This window comes from Solanum stenotomum, chromosome 5 (assembly GCF_019186545.1).
Source record: "Solanum stenotomum isolate F172 chromosome 5, ASM1918654v1, whole genome shotgun sequence".
Taxonomy (NCBI): Eukaryota; Viridiplantae; Streptophyta; class Magnoliopsida; order Solanales; family Solanaceae; genus Solanum; species Solanum stenotomum.
Genome location: NC_064286.1, coordinates 52,628,424 through 52,648,774, shown reverse-complemented (window position 1 = coordinate 52,648,774; position 20,351 = coordinate 52,628,424). Strand labels below are relative to the sequence as shown.

Genomic DNA, 20,351 nt, shown 5'->3' with positions numbered 1-20,351 from the left:
GTACCACTGCTATATGTGAGGGGGCATCCCTTCTTCACAAGGGATAGATCATTGTCCTTGCGTTGTTAAGGGAATCAGCCAAATGTGACAATCGATCATGTAGAAAATAACAAAAGAAAAGTATAATTGGAGAACCTTCGACTAGCCAAGATTGTTGACTAGAATTGGAAGATTCAGCTAAAGAAGAGAAGGCTAAAAAGGAGAAAGAGAATTTTAATGGAGAACTTTGTTAGGAAAGAAGAGTCTTGAATTGAATTGACGTTGGGTTGTGTAGGGATGATTCTAGATACTGAAAAATCTAGAATATTTTATCTTCTTCTACAAATATCTAGACTTTTCCCTAATTTTTCCTTTGAGAATTACAATTAATTTGTTATTCAAGCCTAGAAATAATTTAGACAATTGTAAACAGAAAATATATTGCAGATAACATGACTGATCTAAGTCAACTTTTATACAGAAAATAGTGTTACAACACACACAATTATATTACAAATTCTGGTTATATAAGCAGGGTCTGGATAGGGTAGAGTGTACGCAAACCTTACCCCTATCTCGTGGAGGTAAAGAGACTGTTTTCAAAAGATTGTGCCCGTTGCGTTATCAAATTTAATGGCTACTGCAGAGATTCTCTCAATAACAGTGAGGTCGAAGAAAATAACCATCTTACAAATGTTATCAATTTGGACTGTCTGTAGATCTAAGACGGTATCTGTAAACAGTAAAAGAAGAGTAACATATAAAACTACGTATTGGATGATAGGTCAACTACAACGAAACCTCCTCAGAGTAGTAGGATTTTCCAGGACAGTTGCAGAGCAACCTCACCCATTGACTAATCCCTAGACTTTGCGTCATAGCCGCACCAAGCAGATGTGGTGATGAGCGAGCGACTATGCCAACTCAACATAAGACACCCATCTTTCTCTTCTACTCTGTATCTCTTTCCATTTGTGTACAAGGCCAATAACATGTTTGCGTGTCCATACGTATTTGAACCCAGGGGAACCAGGTTGAACCCTGCAGAGTTAAACCTCACTCGCCACCAAACGTCTCGTGTCTCACTACTCGCTTAGTCCATGTAACTCAACAGAACTTCTCATTCCATATATAAAAACATTACATGTATATATACACTAGCAAGAAGCTATACTAAAGGTAAGAAAATATCCTACAGATCTCTCCTATGATTCTTACAGATTTCTCCTATGATACTACTGACTATATTAGGTAATAAAATATTTACAACATTATGTCACACTCCCCCTCAAGCTGGAGCATATATATTGTTCATGCCTAGCTTGTTACACAAATAGTTAACTCGAGCTCCAGTCAATGCCTTTCAAATCAGCTAGCTGCTCTCATGTCTTTACATAGCTCGTGGAAATCAAGTTCTCTTGAATCTTTTCACGAATAAAATGGCAGTCCACCTCGATGTGCTTAGTTCTTTCATGATACACTGCATTTGAGGCGATGTGAAGGGCAGCTTGATTATCACACCAAAGTTTCGATGGTGTGGGATACTTCAACCCAACTTCACTTAAGAGGTGATGGATCCACATAATCTCACTTGTGGATTGTGCCATAGCTCTATACTCGGATTCTGCACTAGATCGAGATACAACATTTTGTTTCTTACTTCTCTATGATACCAAATTTATATACTATGCCAAGTCCAAGGGCACTTTTCAAGTAACACAATATTTGTTCCAAAGCTGCCCAATGTTTGATTGTAGGCGTGGACATGAATTGACTAACAATACTTACAGCAAAAGAAATATCCGGACGAGTTACAGTGAGATAGTTTAATTTCCCAACTAATCTCCTATATCTCTCTGGATCATTGAATGAATCACCATCATCTTTTGTTAGCTGCGTATTGGGGACCATTGGAATACTACAAGGCTTGGCTGCTGACTTTCCAATTTCCTCAAGAAGGTCTAGGATATACTTCCTTTGAGATAAAAATATTCCCTTCTTGCTCCTACTTACTTCTATTCCCAAGAAGTATTTCAACTGTCCCAAATCTTTCGTGTGAAACATAGAATGCAAGAATAATTTGAGAGAAGATATTCCTGCATAATCACTCCCAGTGATGACAATGTCATCCACATATACAACAAGAAGAATAATGCCAGCTGCTGATTGTCTGTAAAAGATCGAATGATCACAATTGCTCTTTGTTAGCCCAAACTTCTGAACTACCTCACTAAATTTACCAAACCAAGCACATGGACTCTGTTTCAGACCATACAAGGATTTCTTCAAGTGACAAACTTTCCCATTCTCCCCCTGAGCAACAAAACCGGGTGGTTGCTCCATATACACTTCTTCTTGGAGATCACCATGAAGAAATGCATTCTTGATATCCAACTGATGTAGCGGCCAACTTTGAGAAGCAGCCAGAGAAATAAACAAGCGGACGGAAGTGAGTTTGGCCACCGGAGAAAAAGTATCAGAATAATCCACCCCATACGTCTGAGCATATCCCTTAGCAACCAATCTGGCTTTAAGCCTAGCCACATAACCATTAGGATTTACTTTGACCGTAAAAACCCATTTACATCCCACTGCCTTTTTTCCTTTTGGTAAGTCCACCAAATTCTAAGTATGATTGTCGTCTAACACATGTATCTCATCGAGCATTGCATCATACCACCCAGGGTGATTCAAATCTTCTCGAACTGCTTTGGGTACAAAGATAGAATCTAGAGAAACAATCAAAGAGCAAGACGCGGGAGACAAGTGGTCATATGAGATAAAATTAGCAATGGAATATATTGATGGACATTGACGCTTACTTTTGCCAAGAGCAATGGGAATGTCAAGATTTTTTGTTAGAGAGGGATTGACTGGAGAAGGATCTGATGACGAGAGAGTTGGTGCAGGACATGTATCATTGGTCACTTGTCACCTTGAATAAACTTGAACTATTGGCGACTTTGTTTGAGCAAGAGGAACATCAGAAGACACATTTTCCATTGATTGTTCAACACTACCAGGGACTTCTTTATGCTGTTCTGATCTTGATGGAGTGGTCCTTTAAATGAGTCATTCTTCTTTTTCCTGCTGCCCCTGAGTGGGAAAAGTGTCAGGAGAGGAAAAAAATGATATGCTTTCAGAGAACACCACATCTATCGACACAATATATCTGTTAAGGGTTGGAGAGTAGCACTAATAACCCTTCTGTAAGCGAGAATATCCCAAAAAGACACACTTCAAGGCCTTTGGATCTAGTTTAGTAATATGGGGTCGCACATCACGAACATAACAAGTACTCCCAAACACCTGTGGTTCTAATGGAAATAATGGCTTATTAGGAAAGAGAACACCATAGGGAATATCACTATTAAGCACTGTGGATGGCATGCGATTAATTAGAAAGCTAGCTGTGGATACTGCATCCGCCCAAAATTGCTTAGGTACCTTCATTTGAAATAGCAAAGCACGAGTTGTCTCAAGCAAATGTCTATTTTTCCTCTCAGCCACTCCATTTTGAGAGGGTGTAACAACACACGAAGATTGATGAAGGATACCATATTGATTCATGTAGTTCTAAAATGATGCTGACATGAATTCCTTAGCATTGTCACTCCTCAATATATGTACAAAAGCATTAAATTGTGTCTTAATCTCAGCACAAAAATTTGAGAAATGGGAGAACACTTCAGAACGATTTTGCATAAAGTAAATCCATGTCATTCGAGAAAAATCATCCACAAAAGTAACAAAATATCTAAACCCAACTTTAGACACAATAGGGCATGGTCCCCAAACATCTGAATGAACTAAGTCGAAAGCAAAATCAGCCCACTTATTATTTCTAGGACTTAACGAGCTTCTATGGTGTTTTACAAAATGACAAGACTCACAGTCTATTGAAGGTACATTATGAAATTGAGGACATAATTTCTTCAAAACTGGAAGAGAAGGATGTCCCAAACGACAATGTGCTTCAAATGACGAGACGATACTAGAGCAAGCAACTGATGGAGGCACCCATTCATCAAGAATGTATAGACCGTCTGATACATGTCCTTTACCAATAATCTGCTTCGTCATAAGATCCTGAAAAAGGCAATGATCGGGATATAATGAGACAAAACATTTTAGTTCTTTGGTAAGTTTACTCACGGAAATTAGATTAAAGGCAAGACTAGGTAAGCCTAGCACAGATGACAAAGTAATAGATGAAGTGGGGTTAACGGTCCTAGATCCCTCAATGGTATAACTAGACCCATCAGCTATGGCAACAGAGGATGGTACTTTATGTGCCCGGAATTTAGAAAAAAAATTGGGATTACCTGTCATGTGATCTGTGGCACCCGAATCAATGATCCAGTTGCTTGAGGAGGAAATGAGGCATTTGTTACCTGACTCATTAAGGGAAGGGGCTGGCATTGATTCTTGATACTTTGTAAGTCTAGCATACTCATCAGCGGAGATTGTAACGGTTGAGGGTGAACTCGAAGTGGCAGCAACAGCGGCAGTCTAAGTGTGTTGGTTGCGAAGCTGTAATTTCTTACAGTTTCGCCTTATGTGCCCGGGTTCCTTACAATAGCGACAAGTATTGTCATTGTTCCATCTCCCAGCATCATTGTTTCCTTCTTTGTTATTGTTCCATACCCCAGCATTGTTGTTATTGTTCCACCTTCCCGCATCATTGTTATGATTCCATTTCCCTGCATCATTGTTATGATTCCATTTTTCTCCATCTTTGTTATTGTTCCATTTTCCTGCATCATTGTTGTTGTTCCATCTCCCTGCATTATTTCTTCCTCCTCCTCCTTTTGCAACAAGCACGTTAGTCTGTTGATTGGCTGGAGTACTCTTTGTGCGCAACACCCGACTAAAAACATCTTTGAGAGAAGTGATCTCAGAACTGGAGAGAATCTATGATTTAGCAGTCTCAAACTCAGAGGGGAGTCCGGCTAAAAAGCTCATAATCACCATTTGTTCCCTCTGAGCTTGCTGCACCTTGATATCAGTACTGAATAGTAGAAGTACAGTCAGTTCCTTGTAGGTTTTCTTGAACTCCATGAAGTATGTAGTGAGTGACTTAGCTTCCTTCTCAGAACGATAGAAAGCCTTAGAAACTTCATGAATCCGAGATAAATTACCTTTTCCAGAGTACAAATACTCCAAATAATCCATTAATTCTTTCACAAACTCACAGTGATTAACCAAACCAACCACTTCGTTATCAATAGAGTTTATGATTTGCAAGATTAGTCTAGCATCATCTCTAAGCCAAGCCTTTCTAGCATCATCGGTTGGAGGATCTTGTATAAGATGATCATCTTTTTCAACACTTGTTCTGCCGTAATTTTCCTAACCTTTAGAAAAATCACTTTTGAAATGTTCTAAGTATAAAACAATTTGAGAAAGATACTTAGAAAAGAGTCGCCACTTAATTTTTTAAAGAAATTAAGAAAACTTATAATTTTCAAAGATTTAAACAGAAAAAATCATTTGAAAATACCAAAGAGGGTTCGGGGTTCAATTTACACTTCGAGAAGGGTTTAAGCATTCGAAGTGCCCGCTAACATGCGGTTGACCTGCGACTTGACTAAAATATATTTGACTATTTTAGGAAAATAACGATTTAACATAAAAAATAAGAACTTACAATATTTGATTAACTTTGAGAAAATAATTAAATAAATTATGCATTTTATATTATTTTATTATTTGGAGAAAAGGGATCCCAAAAATGATACATTTGAATTAAATTGCAAGTGATTTAGAAAATTAATAAAACTAGACTAATTAGAATTTATTTAATTCATTTTGAAATAACAATTTGAACCAATTTAATAAATTAAAGCGTGAACATCATTTTAAATTAATTGACTAACCTTTTTTTGAGAAAATAACTAAGTAATGTTTTATATGTATATATTTTTTATTAATTGGAAAAGTTTTGACTAACATTTTTAAAGCTTATTTAAGAAAAATATTTTAACTAAAAATAATAATAATTTTAAAATGAGTATAATATGAATAAGTGAAGAGGCGTTAAAACATATATCTTAAGAATAAAAGGTTCCACTTAATTAGAAAGTATAATTTGATCAACATATTTAATTAATAAAGTAAAATAAATATTAAAAGTTAACCAACACAAAGAAAATAACTTATCTTTTGGGGAATCTAATTAGGTTAATTAATAATTCTAAAGTTAGAGTTAATGATAAGAAAATAGGCAATAAATAAAGACAATAAAATAACTTAAAGGCAAAGGGGAAATGAATTTGGGCTTTTGGCTCAATCCTGTTTTTGGTATACAGTTGTTGTATACGAGTGTATATTTGATGTATACAGCCTTTTTTTCTGCGTTCCGGGACCTGTACGTCAACTCCAAAGACTTGTTCTTCAATTTCTCAAGGTTGGATGACTTGATAAAAGAATTTTGGGCCTTTATGCCCCATCCGAAATATGAAGTGGAGAAAAATGGAGTCCAAGGAAACTCGGATCAAAAGTTCATGCGAGAAAAGGGATAAAGGTTAATGATTATTCATAATGAAACTCTACTAAAATAATTAAGCATGTAGGATAATAATAAGCTCAATTGCCTTAAAATAGCTAAACGGAAGCGCAATAGTTAGAATACATTTATAATCTTAGAATGTTTAATAGTGTGAATACTAAGTGGATAAACACTAAAACAATTACACCATATTATACCACAATATATGATGAGTAAGGGATCAAATCACCTATAATGGTAACAAACTTATTGATTTTGAATAAGCTCACTGGAAGAGAAAACATAAGGAAGAATGCATTCTTTAATCATGTGGAAGACACATTTAACAATTATTTCGACTAATATGCAAAAAAAAATAATATATATATATATATATAATCTTTTTATTTTCAAACAAATAAATTTGATGGCTACCACACTTGAGGGCAAAGCAACACTACAAATGCTAGCAATACAAGGACAAAGATTTAACTGAAAATTCATTAAAATAATAATAATAGTAATGGCAACATATTCAACTAAGCAAAACAAAATAAAATCTGAAACTCAAAACTACGACTTCCTGGAGAAGAGAAAATTATAGTTTTAAGCAAGAGGGGAAAATCATCATTCTTAGAGAATTTCAACAATGATAATACCGAGATCATTCCAAAATATTTGCAATTGAATTAGAAATAAGATAAAGAATTAGACTAAATTATCCTACTTGGAAGAATAAGATCACTATAAGATTCAAAAGCCATTAGTTGATATAGTAATATCAAAACACATTAATCCATTAGCTTAGACAGTCAGAGAAAATATGTATCCGAGATTATTTTTTTTTTCAAATTTAGTAATACAATCAATATTAACTTAAAAAAATGTGGAGAAGTACACAAGTCACATCCACAGGTTAAAACAATTCAAACCTCAATTCTAGAGACTTTAGAAAAAAAAATCTCAAATGGGTTAGCTATTGAAAGAATTAACAATTCATGCCTTTGGGGTTTCCAAACGAGAAAAGGAGTTTATCACCGTGGAAGAAATATATGCTCTTTTAAGTTTACAATATAATCTGAGATACAAAGTGCAAGCATCCAACAAGATACATTGATGATTTTAAACCAACTCAAATAACCAAACCGCCAAACAAGTCCAATCTCAAGTTCATTCAAAAGATAACAAAATTACATTGTAAGGCACATGGAGAATTAAAACAAGCCATTTATCTAAAACTTAGAAGATAGCCGTAAACACATATATCATATATGTTAACAAACATAAAAGAAACTTGAAAACTCATAAAAATAATAAGACATTTAGAGATTTACACGTCACTATTTGAAAGAAAACTTATGCACATACTTCATATAATGTAGTATACCAACACTAAAAAAAACAGTATGCACAAGAACATGAAGTAAACCTGCAAATGGGTTAAGCAAGATCAACACAGTATTCTAACTAAAAAAAAGAAACCATCTTTTATAAAATAAGAAAATTGCTTCTACCTTAAAATAAAATACACGCAAATATAAGGCTACAAATTTCTTACTACATGAGAAATATTTTTATGACAAGAATGAGATTAAACCACGATTACTTGACAATATCACACAGTAATTACTAAATATTTAGAAGAAAACCTATGCTTACAATTCCACTAATTACAGATTAGGGAAGGAGTTTAAAGTCTATATATGTTCATATATATATGGGAACCAAACTACAGGGAAAGCCTACACACAGTTTTATTTACATTTAAAAAAAAAACATGTCATTTCCGTAACATTTCCAACTAAACAAGAACAATATTCATCTCCTTTAAAACCACTTTTATATAGGAATATATGAACTGAAAATTGCTTATCACATAGAGATACAAATAAACGCCAAACTTGGAACCAAAAACAGATTACCTTTCATCATCTGATTCCAGACGAAATCATTTTTTTTTTATTCGAAGTAGCTAAAATGTGAAAAAGATATGAACTCAATTATCTCCAGGCCTCAAACTAAATCAAAAACACATCTTTAAAACATCACTTTCATGATAGCTAAACAAATGAAAATTATTCTTGACACATGATTTTTCTTATAATAGGCATTACATTTACCTAGAGACAATAATAGAAGTAAAAATAATGGGATGAAGATCACCTGTTGCGGGGCAGCGTCTGGACGACAACGAGCTTGAAAGAGAGCGACTTCTCTCACAACTTCGAATAGAGCAGCAAACCAAGAATTTCAAAGTAACTTCAAATGAAACCTTTCTCAAAACTTAGAATTAGAAAATCGTTTTAAAAAAAATTTCTTGAATGTAAAATGGGTATTGTTAAAGAACCAAGCTCTAAAACATGTTTTCTCCCAATTTCCAAAACTTGTTTTTTTTTTCCCTAAACACATAGAAAAAACGATCTTAAATAGATAAGGAATAGGGGTGATTTTTTAGAGGGAAAACGAATGGATTGGAAGAATTTGAATTCGAAATTCAAGTTCTCTTTTGGATAAGGATGCTGGATTTCCGCGATTTTGTGGGATTCACTGCACTGGATTGCTGTTCGTTTCTGGGTTCTCCGCGATTTCGGCTGCTGTCCGCGATTTCTGGGTTTGCAGCGTCTCGAATTTTGGTTCTCGCATTGAGGAAGAAGGAGAAAAAGGGTCGGGTCATATGTGGAATTGCTGTATGTATTTTGGATTGCTGGTTGTAATATTATGTTGGGAAAATGAAGTGGGCCTCTGAATTTATTTGGGGAATTAATCTGGTGGGTATGGGAATAAGAACTGGAATTTGGAGTGGGCTGCCTCATTTGGCCCAATATTTGATCTCAAAATGAATTAAGGACAATGTGATAAAGTGGCTAGCATTGCAATTCCACAATAGCCAAATTAATTTCAATTGTGACCAAATTGAATTTAATCGGTGAATTTGGTCGACATTTAAACAAGGCGATTTTCATAAATTAATTAAGGAGCTTCTTAGTCTTAACGAAATAAAATAATTAACTCGATTATAAAATAATTAATTTAATTGTAACTAATTAACTCAAAAGTATAACTATAATTTAAACTAAATTAAATTAATAAAATATTTAACTAAAATGTAAGATCTGTTGTGATGATTTTCAAATATTCTTAAAATATACTAATTATATACATAATTATATAAAACACATATATTATTTACAAATTATAAAAATGACACAACTATTTAAAAAAACTTGCAAATTATATTATTTTTCTTTTGTGATTTTATAAAACTAATTATTTTATTCGTTCGAAACTAAAGAAGCTCAATAATTAATCTCTAATGTGGAGGTCTAAAATTGGATGTCAACAACACTACGCAAATAGATCCTGATTTTTCTACTCTAATCTAAATAATTAGACCCATTTAATTTAGAATCTGTAATTTTGGATAATGCTGGAACAATTTTAGTCACGGCAGATTTATCCTCAGCCATTTTAACTAATGTTTAGCCAAGAAATTGATCAAGAAGAACAAAGGATCAAAAAATCTGCCACCAAACTGGTCGATAAGAGCAATAGATCGACACTAGAACTGACCAAAGCAGTCACAAAAGCAAAGGAAAAAATACAAACCCGGAAGTCGATGTTGGGACAGCAAGCGCAGATGTAATCTGCCAAACCGAAGAAGTCGAAACCTTTTCCCAAGATGCTAGGAAAAGTTCCAATTTTTTTTTGAATCAAGATCTTGAGCCCTAGTGGCTCTGATACCATGTAACTCAACAGAACTTCTCATTCCATATATAAAAACATTACATGTATATATACACTAGCAAGAAGCTATACTAAAGGTAAGAAAATATCCTACAGATCTCTCCTATGATTCTTACAGATTTCTCCTATGATACTGCTGACTATATTAGGTAATAGAATATTTACAACATTCTGTCACACTTCACAAGCCACCAAATTATAGATCTCCATCCCTAGGTGTTGTGCCGCAATCTCCAAGTCTATAGTGATGCGCTTAGTCCACTCTGAATTCTCCAGCAAATCAAACATTGTTGAATAGTAATGTCATGCTTCCTTAATCTTTTTCGTAAAGACACTCTCATTGTGATTTCCTTCATGTTCGGCAATGGTCACAATCTTCGGGACTATTTGTTTTATCAAATCCAGCACTTTCTCAATTGCTTCTGGGATGGAAAACAGACGGTGAAGCTTGAAAACAGATGTAACACTCCGAAAAATGGTAGGTTAAACTAGAGACTAAACGTAAGGTTAAAAATCATAAAATGACTCCGTGAAGATTAGAAGACCTTTTAGAGTTGAAAGGGAGTTTATTTGAGTCAAGGCCAAGGGGCAAGTGCCAAGGCAAAGGGGCCAAGCCAAGACCAAAGGCCAAGGCTGCCCCTAGTTAGGAGCACACTGCCCCACCTTCACGAGTGGGACCACAGATCGTGGTCCACTCCATGGCTCGTGAAGCTTCCTTGGACATGGAGGAATGGCCACCCTTTGGCCTAGCTACTGCCACAACTTTACGGAAGGGACCACGGCTCGTGGAGCCCTTTGTGAAGGAGACTTGGGCATGGTGGCTTGGGCCATGAGGCAGCCTAGCTACTGCCTCACCCTTCACGAGTGTGACCACGGATCGTGGTCATCACCATGCCTCGTGAAGGGGCTCATGAAGATGCCTTGGGTAAGAAAGGTTTGTGCACCAAAGTATTGGCTACTGCCTCACCTTCACGAGCAGGACCATGTGTCGTGGTCCTCACCATGGCTCGTGAAGGTGGCTCGTGACACCTGGGCGTGGACTTTAAGTGGAGGTTAATTAAGTCATTTCCTATTTTAGTCCAACTTAAGTGAGGTCATTTTGGGTATTTTTAGGGATACTATATAAGTTGTTTTAAGTCCAAATTCACCCAAAAAAAGTCATTATACTCAAACACCGAATAGAAATAAAAAAAAAATGCCCTCCTCTCTCAACATTTCTCTCTCTAAACAAAAAGAAGAAGAAATGAGCCATTGAAGCTAGGGTTTCTGGATTCCAAAGGTTCTTCCCCAAATTTCTTGGAGTTTCTTAGTCAAGGTATGGATGTTTTTCATCTTTGGAAAGCTATCACCCAAAGAGCCCCTTCAAACTATGTTTTTAAGATTCCAAATCCCCTAAATCTAGGGTTTTCAATCTATGACGTGGGTCTTCTTCCAAAACATTTTTAATTATTTAATTATGGTTGATTAGGGTTGGTTATGGTGAATTATGATTGGATTGATGAAGTATTGGTGCTTTATGAGAAAATTCCCCATAGACCCAATATTCCTCCATATTGACAAATCATGAATTGATAATGAGGGTTGGTTGATATTGGAAGTATGTTAATTGATTGTGTTTATGATGAATTAGTTATTGAATCATGAAATCCTTCCTATGTCATGTAGTAATTGTGTATGTTTGGGTTTGTTGTGATTCATGGCCCTTGTAGGGAAAAAGTATGAGGGTTTGTACATCTTTATGAGAATTGTGTATAAGTTATGGTTCACTTAGAAAGTGAAGATCTTATGATTATTGTGCAAATTGTGGTATTGTTGAAAGATCATTCTCCCCTACCCTATGACTATGTATGATATGTCTTTGAATATGATGATGTTGTTGTGTTGATTGTAAGGCCATTCTCATGAACATAGTATGAATAAGATGTGAAAGATTTACTCACATGTTGATGATTCTAAGGTTGAAAGGACATTCTCACCTAATGAATCTAAAAGCTAATTATGATGTTATATTAGTTTGAGTGCCTAGGGCATTCTTTCATGAACATGAACTTATGTAAAGGCTTAATATGACTTTTAAAGGGAATTATGATTAGCACCGAGCAGATATGAAAGTGAGATGAAAGCTTTTACGTTAGAAAGTCTGGCTTCCCAATGTATGTTATCTCATGAGTGGAAAACCTTTTACGTTAGAAAGTTCGGGTTTCTAGTAGCAATTTCCTTATCCCATAACCATGTGCCCACATAGGTCTTTAGCTAGTGGATCCACCTAAATGCTATACATTTTAGTTCTACCTTAGGCAAGTAGGATACCTCTTTTTGATGTGGGGTCATGACACCGGATTCCATGTAGCTCACATGGTCTATGTCGATTAAGGCTAAATTTCCCTATATGTCAAGAACATAAACAAGAACAAGACTATGAACCATGAACATGAATATGAACTATACTTGTGACTTCTCATTGAGTTTACTTTGTGTGAGTGGGGTTATGGGACTTCACTTGTACATTGCACAAGTAGACTTATAAAGGGGTTGTGGGGTGGTTTCTCTTATGCTATGAAGACTCATGAATTATGTTTGTATGACATGTATGAATGTTAAGGTTGACTTTACTTGTTACAAGTTACGAATATGAATGTTTCCTTGGATATGAGTATTGGCCATGAATAAGGTCAATGTATGATATGCATGATGTTGGTGACCAAAAAGTGGTACTTGACATATGGTAGGATTATGGGATCTTGCCTTTGCATTGCACTAGTATAACTTTGGGGTTGCTTATGGTATGGTTTGACTTATGTTTCTTCATAAATGTGCATGATGGATTTTAAAACTTGATAAATGCATGGTTTCAACTAAAGTCCCTTTTGTGCACGTTTTAAGGATTTTTATGGATTCCATACTTAGTACTTGTGTGCTAACCCATATTTCTACATTTTCTCCATGGTGTAGGTTACGATCGTTGAGGTATACTTCTTCCTTTAAGAGAAGCTTGGGTTGACTATTCCCTAAGCTTGGTGAGTCCTCATGGTTCGAAGACAAGACTTCATTCGTTTCTAGTTCCTTTGTATTTTCTATTCTTGAGACTATGTTGTATAAAAATGGGTGTGGCCCTTGTTGATTCTCTATTGTATTTGGTTGTTTTAGTGGTGATTGAGACAAAGGTCTAGACTTTTTTATTGGCTTTTATAAAAGTGACTTCTATTGTAAAAGTTTTAATTCCGCATCATTTTTATGACTTTATGTTTATGATTATGCTAAGGGCTTGTATGAGACCCCTTCGGGGCCAAATACGTCGTGTTGCTCTTGGGGTGTAACCCCAGGTCATGACAAACTTGGTAATCAAAGCACAAGGTTTAGAATGATTCTAGGATGATGTCTCATGAACCACGTCTAGTAGAGTCTTGTTCATGAGTGTGAAGCGTGCCATACTTATGAATAAGAGGCTATAAGATGCTTAGGAAATCTCACTTCTTTCATTACTTTATAGTCGTGCCTTAGAGTTTTAACTCTATGAAGTTGTTTTCCTAACCCTTCTCTTGTGTTATAGGATATGAATACAAGAAGGGAGACCACAAGAAGGATGGAAGAGGAGAATGTGAATGAGGGAGTCTCTCCCCAAGGACCCTAAGGTCCTCAAGATGCTCAAGTTCCTATTGATGTGGGGGCTATGACTAATGTGCAAATAAGGAAGGCTCTCCAAGTATTGATCCAAGGCGTAATGGCTCAAGTCAATAGGACTCATGTGAACCCCAATGCAAGTACAATCGCTTCAAGGATAAGGGATTTCACAAGAATGAATCCATCTTTGTTCTTTAGCTCCAAAGTGGAAGAAGACCCACAATGGTATTAATGAGATCTTTAAGGTGCTTCATGTTATACGAGTTTCTCCACAAGAGAAGGCGGAACTAGCCACCTACCAATTGAAAGATATGGCTCAAGTATGGTATGAGCAATGGAAAGGTGAGAGACCCATAGGAGTGGGTCCGGTAGATTGGGAATTATTCAAGCCGGTCTTCCTTGATAGGTTCTTTCCCCTAGAGTTGAGGGAATAAAAGATGCAAGAATTCATCAACCTTCGCCAAGGAGGTATGAGTGTGAAAGAATATGGCCTTAAGTTCACCCAATTGTCTAAATATGCTCCAATCTTGGTGGCGGACTCTAGGGCCAAGATGAACAAATTTGTTATGGGGATATCTGACTTGGTAGTCAATGAATGTCATTCGACAATGCTCATCCCAAGTATGAATATCTCACGTCTTATGGTTCATGCCAAATAAATTGAGGAACAAAATCTCAAGCAAGTAAATAGAGAGGTGAAGAAGGCAAGGACCAATGATGGAAATTCTTCCAAAGGTAACTTTGAGAGTCAAGGTAAACCAAGGTTCAAGGGAGGTTCTCCAACCAAGGCTCTTCTAATGCTCCAAGGGTCAACAAAGATAGGGTGTCTAATCCTAAGCCTCAAAGAGGCAATAGTGGTGGATCTTCTATGACAAGGCCTACTTGTGCCAAGTATGGCAAGAAACATGAGGGGAAGTGCCTTGTTAGCACAGATGGTTGTTTTATTTATGGGAAGAGTGGTCATATGGTAAGAGTTTGTCCCATGCTTGAGTTTCAAGGGAGAGAGGGCAAGTAAGTCCTTCCTAGTGGCTCAAATGCTGATGCTCCTAAGAAGAATCACTTATATGATCTCCAATCCCGAAGTGACCAAGAGAGTTCCCCAGACGTGGTAACGGGTATGTTGCAAGTCTTTTCCATTGATGTTTATGTATTGTTAGACCCCGGTGCCACTTTATTAGTTGTTACACCTTTTGTGGCTATGAAATTTGAAGTACTCCCCAATGTATTAGAAGAACCTTTTTCGGTGTCTACCCCAATTGTTGACTTAGCTGTGGCTAAAAGAGTCTATAGGATTTGTCCTATTTCTTTTTCTCATAAGGTCACTTTGGTTGATTTGATAGAATTAGACATGTTAGACTTTGATGTCATTTTGGGTATGGATTGGTTGCATGCTTGTTATGCCTCCATTGATTGTAGAACTTGGGCAGTAAAGTTCCAATTTCCAAATGAGTCCACTTTAGAGTGGAAGGGGGGAAATTTGATCCCTAGAGGTCAATCTGTTTCATGTCTAAAAGCTAGGAAAATGATCTCCAAGGGGTGCATGTATCATATTGTTAGGGTTATGGATGTTAAGTCCAAGGTCCCTTATGTAGAGTTGGTCCCCGTGGTGAGTGAGTTTTCAGAAGTCTTTCCCGATGACTTGCATGGCATTCCTCCCAAACGGGAAATAGACTTTGGCATTGATCTTTTGCCGAATACACAACCCATATCCATCCCTCCCTATAGAATGGCTCCAGCCGAATTGAAAGAGTTGAAGGAGCAACTTAAGGACTTGTTAGACAAGGGTTTTATTCAACCAAGCATCTCTTCATGGGGTGCTCCAGTATTGTTCATAAAGAAAAAAGATGGGTCCCTTAAAATGTGTATAGACTACCGCCAATTGAACAAGATGACTATAAAGAATAAGTATCCTCTCCGTAGAATTAACGATTTGCTTGATCAACTTCAAGGGACTCACTATTTCTCTAAAATAGATCTTCATTCGGTTTACCATCAACTAAGGTTAAGAGGGGTTGACATTCGCAAGACGGCCTTTAGGACCCGGTACAGTCACTACAAATTTGTGGTTATATCTTTTGGGTTAACAAATTCCCCTACGTCATTCATGGACCTAATGAATAGGATGTTTAGGCAATATCTTGATTTATTTGTGATCATATATATTGATGATATTTTGATATATTCAAGAGGTGAGGGTGAACATATGGGTCATTTGAGGATTGTATTGCAAGTCCTTAAATACCACCAATTGTATGCAAAGTTTAGCAAGTGTGAGTTTTGGCTAAGATCGGTTTCCTTCCTTGGTCATATTGTGTCGGGTATGGGTATTGAGGTAGATCCTAAGAAGACGGATGCGGTAAAGAGTTGGCCTAGACATCTAACTCCTACCGATAATAGAAGCTTTTTGGGTTTGGTGGGTTACTATAGGAGGTTTGTTGAGGGTTTTTCCTCCATTGCTTCTCCGTTGACGACCTTGACTCAAAATAAAGATAAATTTGTGTGGTCGGAAGTTTGTGAGAAAAGCTTCCAAGAGTTGAAAGATAAGCTTACTTCCACTCCGATATTGACCTTACCGAAGGGTACCGATAGGTTTGTGGTGTATTGTGACGCTTCTCGAGTGGGTTTGGGATGTCTCCTTATGCAACATGGTAAAGTGATCGCCTATGCTTCAAGGCAACTCAAGGTCCATGAAAAGAATTATCTAACTCATGATATCGAATTAGCGGCGGTGGTGTTTGCCTTGAAAATTTGGAGGCACTACTTATATGGGGTCCATGTAGATGTCTTCACCGATCACAAAAGTCTTCAACGTGTGTTTAGCCAAAAAGACTTGAATCTCCGACAAAGAAGATGGTTAGAACTTTTGAAGGATTATGACATGAATGTCCTTTACCACCCCAGCAAAGCTAATGTAGTTGTGGATGCCCTAAGTTGATTGTCCATGGGTAGTGTGGCTCATGTAGAAGATAAGAAGAAGGAGTTAGTTCGTGATGTGCATAGGTTGGCCTGGTTAGGTGTCCAACTAGTGGATTCCCCCAAGGGTGGTGTCATGGTCCATCATGGTTCCGAGTCATCCTTTGTAGTTGATGTGAAGTCTAAACATGGACTTGATCCCATATTAATGGAGTTGAAAGAATTGGTGCTCAACAAGTCCGTTCAGGCTTTCTCCCAAGGGGGAGATGGGGTGCTTAGGTACTAAAGTAGATTATGTGTTTCGGATGTTGATGGCTTAAGAGAGCAAATTTTAGAAGAGGCTCATGGTTCGCGGTATTCTATTCATTCGGGAGCCACTAAGATGTACCGTAATTTACGAGAAGTCTATTGGTGGAATGACATAAAAAAGGATATAGCAGGCTTTGTAGCCAAATGTACAATTGTCAACAAGTTAAGACCGAACATCAAAGGCCAGGAGGCTTGTCCCAAAATATAGATATTCCCACTTGGAAGTGGGAGGATGTGAATATGGATTTTGTTGTGGGTTTGCCTCGTACTAGAAAGGAATATGATTCTATTTGGGCCATCGTTGATAGAATGACGAAATCTGCCCATTTTATTCCCGTCAAGGTTTCCTTTTCGACGGAAGACTATGCCAAATTGTACATCAAGGAGATAGTGAAGTTCCATGGGGTTCCCTCATCTATCATTTCGGATCGGGGTACTCAGTCTACTTCACACATTTGGAAGGTTTTTCAAAAAAAGGCTTGGTACTAAGGTCAAGATTAGCACGACCTTTCACCCTCAAACAGATGGTCAAGCAGAGTGCACCATTCAAACCTTATAGGATATGTTAAGGTCGTTTGTCATAGATTTTCAAGGTAGTTGGTATGACTATCTACCGTTGATAGAGTTTGCCCACAATAATAGTTACCACTCAAGCATTGTCATGGCTCCGTTTGAAGCACTATATGGTAGGAGGTGTAGATCTCTGGTTGGTTGGTTGGTTTGAAGTAGGTGAATTTACTCTAATTGGTCCCGGACTAGTCTATGAGGCCATTGAAAAGGTTCGACTTATTAGAGAGAGGTTGAAGATGGCCCAAAGTTGGCAAAAGTCTTATGCCGATATTAGAAGAAGGGATCTATAATTCGAAGTTGGTGATTGGTTCTACTTGAAAATCTCACATATGAAGGGCGTGATGAGGTTTGGTAAGAAGGGAAAGCTTAGTCCCCGGTATGTAGGCCCATATCAAATATTGAAACGTGTTGGCAAGGTCACCTATGAATTAAACTTGCCAAGTGAATTGGCTCCGGTTCACCTCACCCGGTATTTCATGTTTCCATGCTTAATAAATGTATTGGTGATTCGGTATCTATCATTATGATAGAAGGTTTGGGAGTTGATGAGAGTCTTTCTTATGAAGAGGTTCCAGTGGAGATTTTAGACTGCCAAGTTAAGAGGTGGAGAAACAAAGAAGTAGCTTCCGTTAAAGTCTTATGGAGAAATCACTTAGTTGAGGGTGCTACATTGGAGGCCGAGGTTGATATGATGTCCCGTTATCCTCACCTTTTTCCTTCTACTCCTATTCAAGCTTGAGGTAAGTAGTTTCTCTTAAGTTTCGGTGTTTAGGAGTCATGTTTGTGGTATGAATTCCTTATGTTATGCATGTTCTTGATAAAAATCATGTTTGGTGTAAATTGAGTTTTCATGAATTATATGTTTCTCATGTTGATTGCATTTTGAATAATGATGGCATATGTGACTTCATGAGATGATTTGATGAACATGCTTAGTATGCTTGTGATGATGTGGCATATTGGCTCCCTATTGTTGTGTTGAGCTTACTTAGAGTTGGAGAAGGTAATTTCTCCCATGATTAAATGAAATGATGAATTTTGTGCATATTGGGTTGTAGAAGTAGTTTCCTACTTCTTTGTAATTGCATTGGTTATGTATTGAGATGGAGTTGATGTATCCTCCTTTGAATAGCGCCTTTTTTTATATGTTGCATACATGATGGGCTGCTAGTCTTGAGTTTTTATTTATGTAAGGTTTCTAAATCTTCATTCAAGGACGAATGTTCCCAAAAGGGGAGATAATGTAACACTCCAAAAAATGGTAGGTTAAACTAGAGCCTAAATGTAAGGTTAAAAATCATAAAAAGACTCCGTGAAGATTAAAAGACCTTGTAGAGTTGAAAGGGACTTTATTTGAGTCAAGGCCAAGGGGCAAGTGCCAAGGCAAAGGGCCAAGCCAAGGCCAAAGGCTAAGGCTACCCCTAGCTAGGAACACACTGCCCCACCTTCACGAGTGGGACCACGGATTGTGGTCCACTCCACAGTTCGTGAAAAGGCTCGTAAATCTTCCTTGGCCATGGAGGACTGGCCACCCTTTTCAAACAAAATATTCTTTTTAACATGGTTTTTGCATGACTATCATACTTTGTACATTAAATGATAACCCATATTTCTTCTATTTTCTACAAGTGTAGATTCCGACAAGTGAGTTGAGTTCTTCTAGTTCAAGCTTGGATTGAATTTTTCCAAGACTAGTGGTATGTCCTCATGGATTCGAGGACAAATATTTTGTTGATGTTTCATGTCTCTTATTGTATTAGACTTTTGTTAAGACTTTCTATTATAAAGGGTCGTGACCCTACTTTTAATTCAAAGACATTTTGAGATGGCCATGTAAGACTTGCAGGCTTCCGCTATTTTAAATGATTTTTGATTGTATGGGTTTTAAAAAAAGTTTTAAATTCCACACTATTTTTATTATCTTATGTGATAAAGTACTATGAGGCTTGTACGAGGCTTTTCGGAGTCTTGTACATCGTGTTACATCTAGGGTGTAGGCTCAGGGAATAACAAACATCTATCAGAGCATAATGTTTTGGAATGGTTTTTAGGATTGATGTCTCACAAGTGACGTCTAGTAGAGTCTTGTTTAAAGTGTGAAGCGCGTCACATTTATAAATGAGAGGCTATAAGATTTTACGAAATTTCAATTTCTTTGTTACTATTGATTCGTGCCTTAGAGTTTTAACTCTATGAAATCATTTTCCTAACCCTTCTCTTGTGTTTATAGGATATGAATACAAGAAGGGCGAACGCAAGTAGGATGGAAGAGGAGAACATAAATGAGGGAGTTCCTCCCCAAGGTCCTCAAGGTGACCAAGTTCCTCAAGGCAATCAAGTACAAATTAATCCTCCGGCTATGTCCAACGAAGAAATTAGGTCGGCTTTTCTAACCTTAGCCCAAGCCATGACGGCCCGAGTTAATAGGGATGTTGGGCCTCGAGTGGATACTAATGAGAGTACTATGGCTTCAAGATTGAGGGACTTTTCTAGGATGAACCCCCCCCCCCCNCCCCCCCCGAGTGTCTTGGTTCCAAGGTGGATGAGGATCCCCAAAGCTTTGTTGATGAGGTTAGCAATATACTAGGTGCTATGGGGGTGTCTTCGGAGGAAAAGGTGGAGCTAGCCACCTACCAACTAAAAGATGTAACTCAAATTTGGTATGAACAATGGAAGGGTGAAAGGCCATTAGGAGCGGGTGCCATAAATTGGGAGGTGTTCAAAG

At 37.2% G+C, this 20,351-nt stretch overlaps 1 protein-coding gene across 1 annotated transcript in view; it reads right to left on the bottom strand.

The window, feature by feature from the left end:
• Positions 1-820: 820 nt before the first annotated feature.
• Positions 821-20,351, bottom strand: part of LOC125865591 (DELLA protein GAI-like) — a 31,100-nt gene continuing 11,569 nt past the window's right edge. Inside the window, exon 2 of the mRNA XM_049545790.1 lies at positions 821-1,034. Within this exon, the coding sequence (XP_049401747.1) occupies positions 836-1,034 (199 nt within the window). The 3' untranslated portion in view covers positions 821-835. The remainder of the gene's footprint in view (positions 1,035-20,351) is intronic.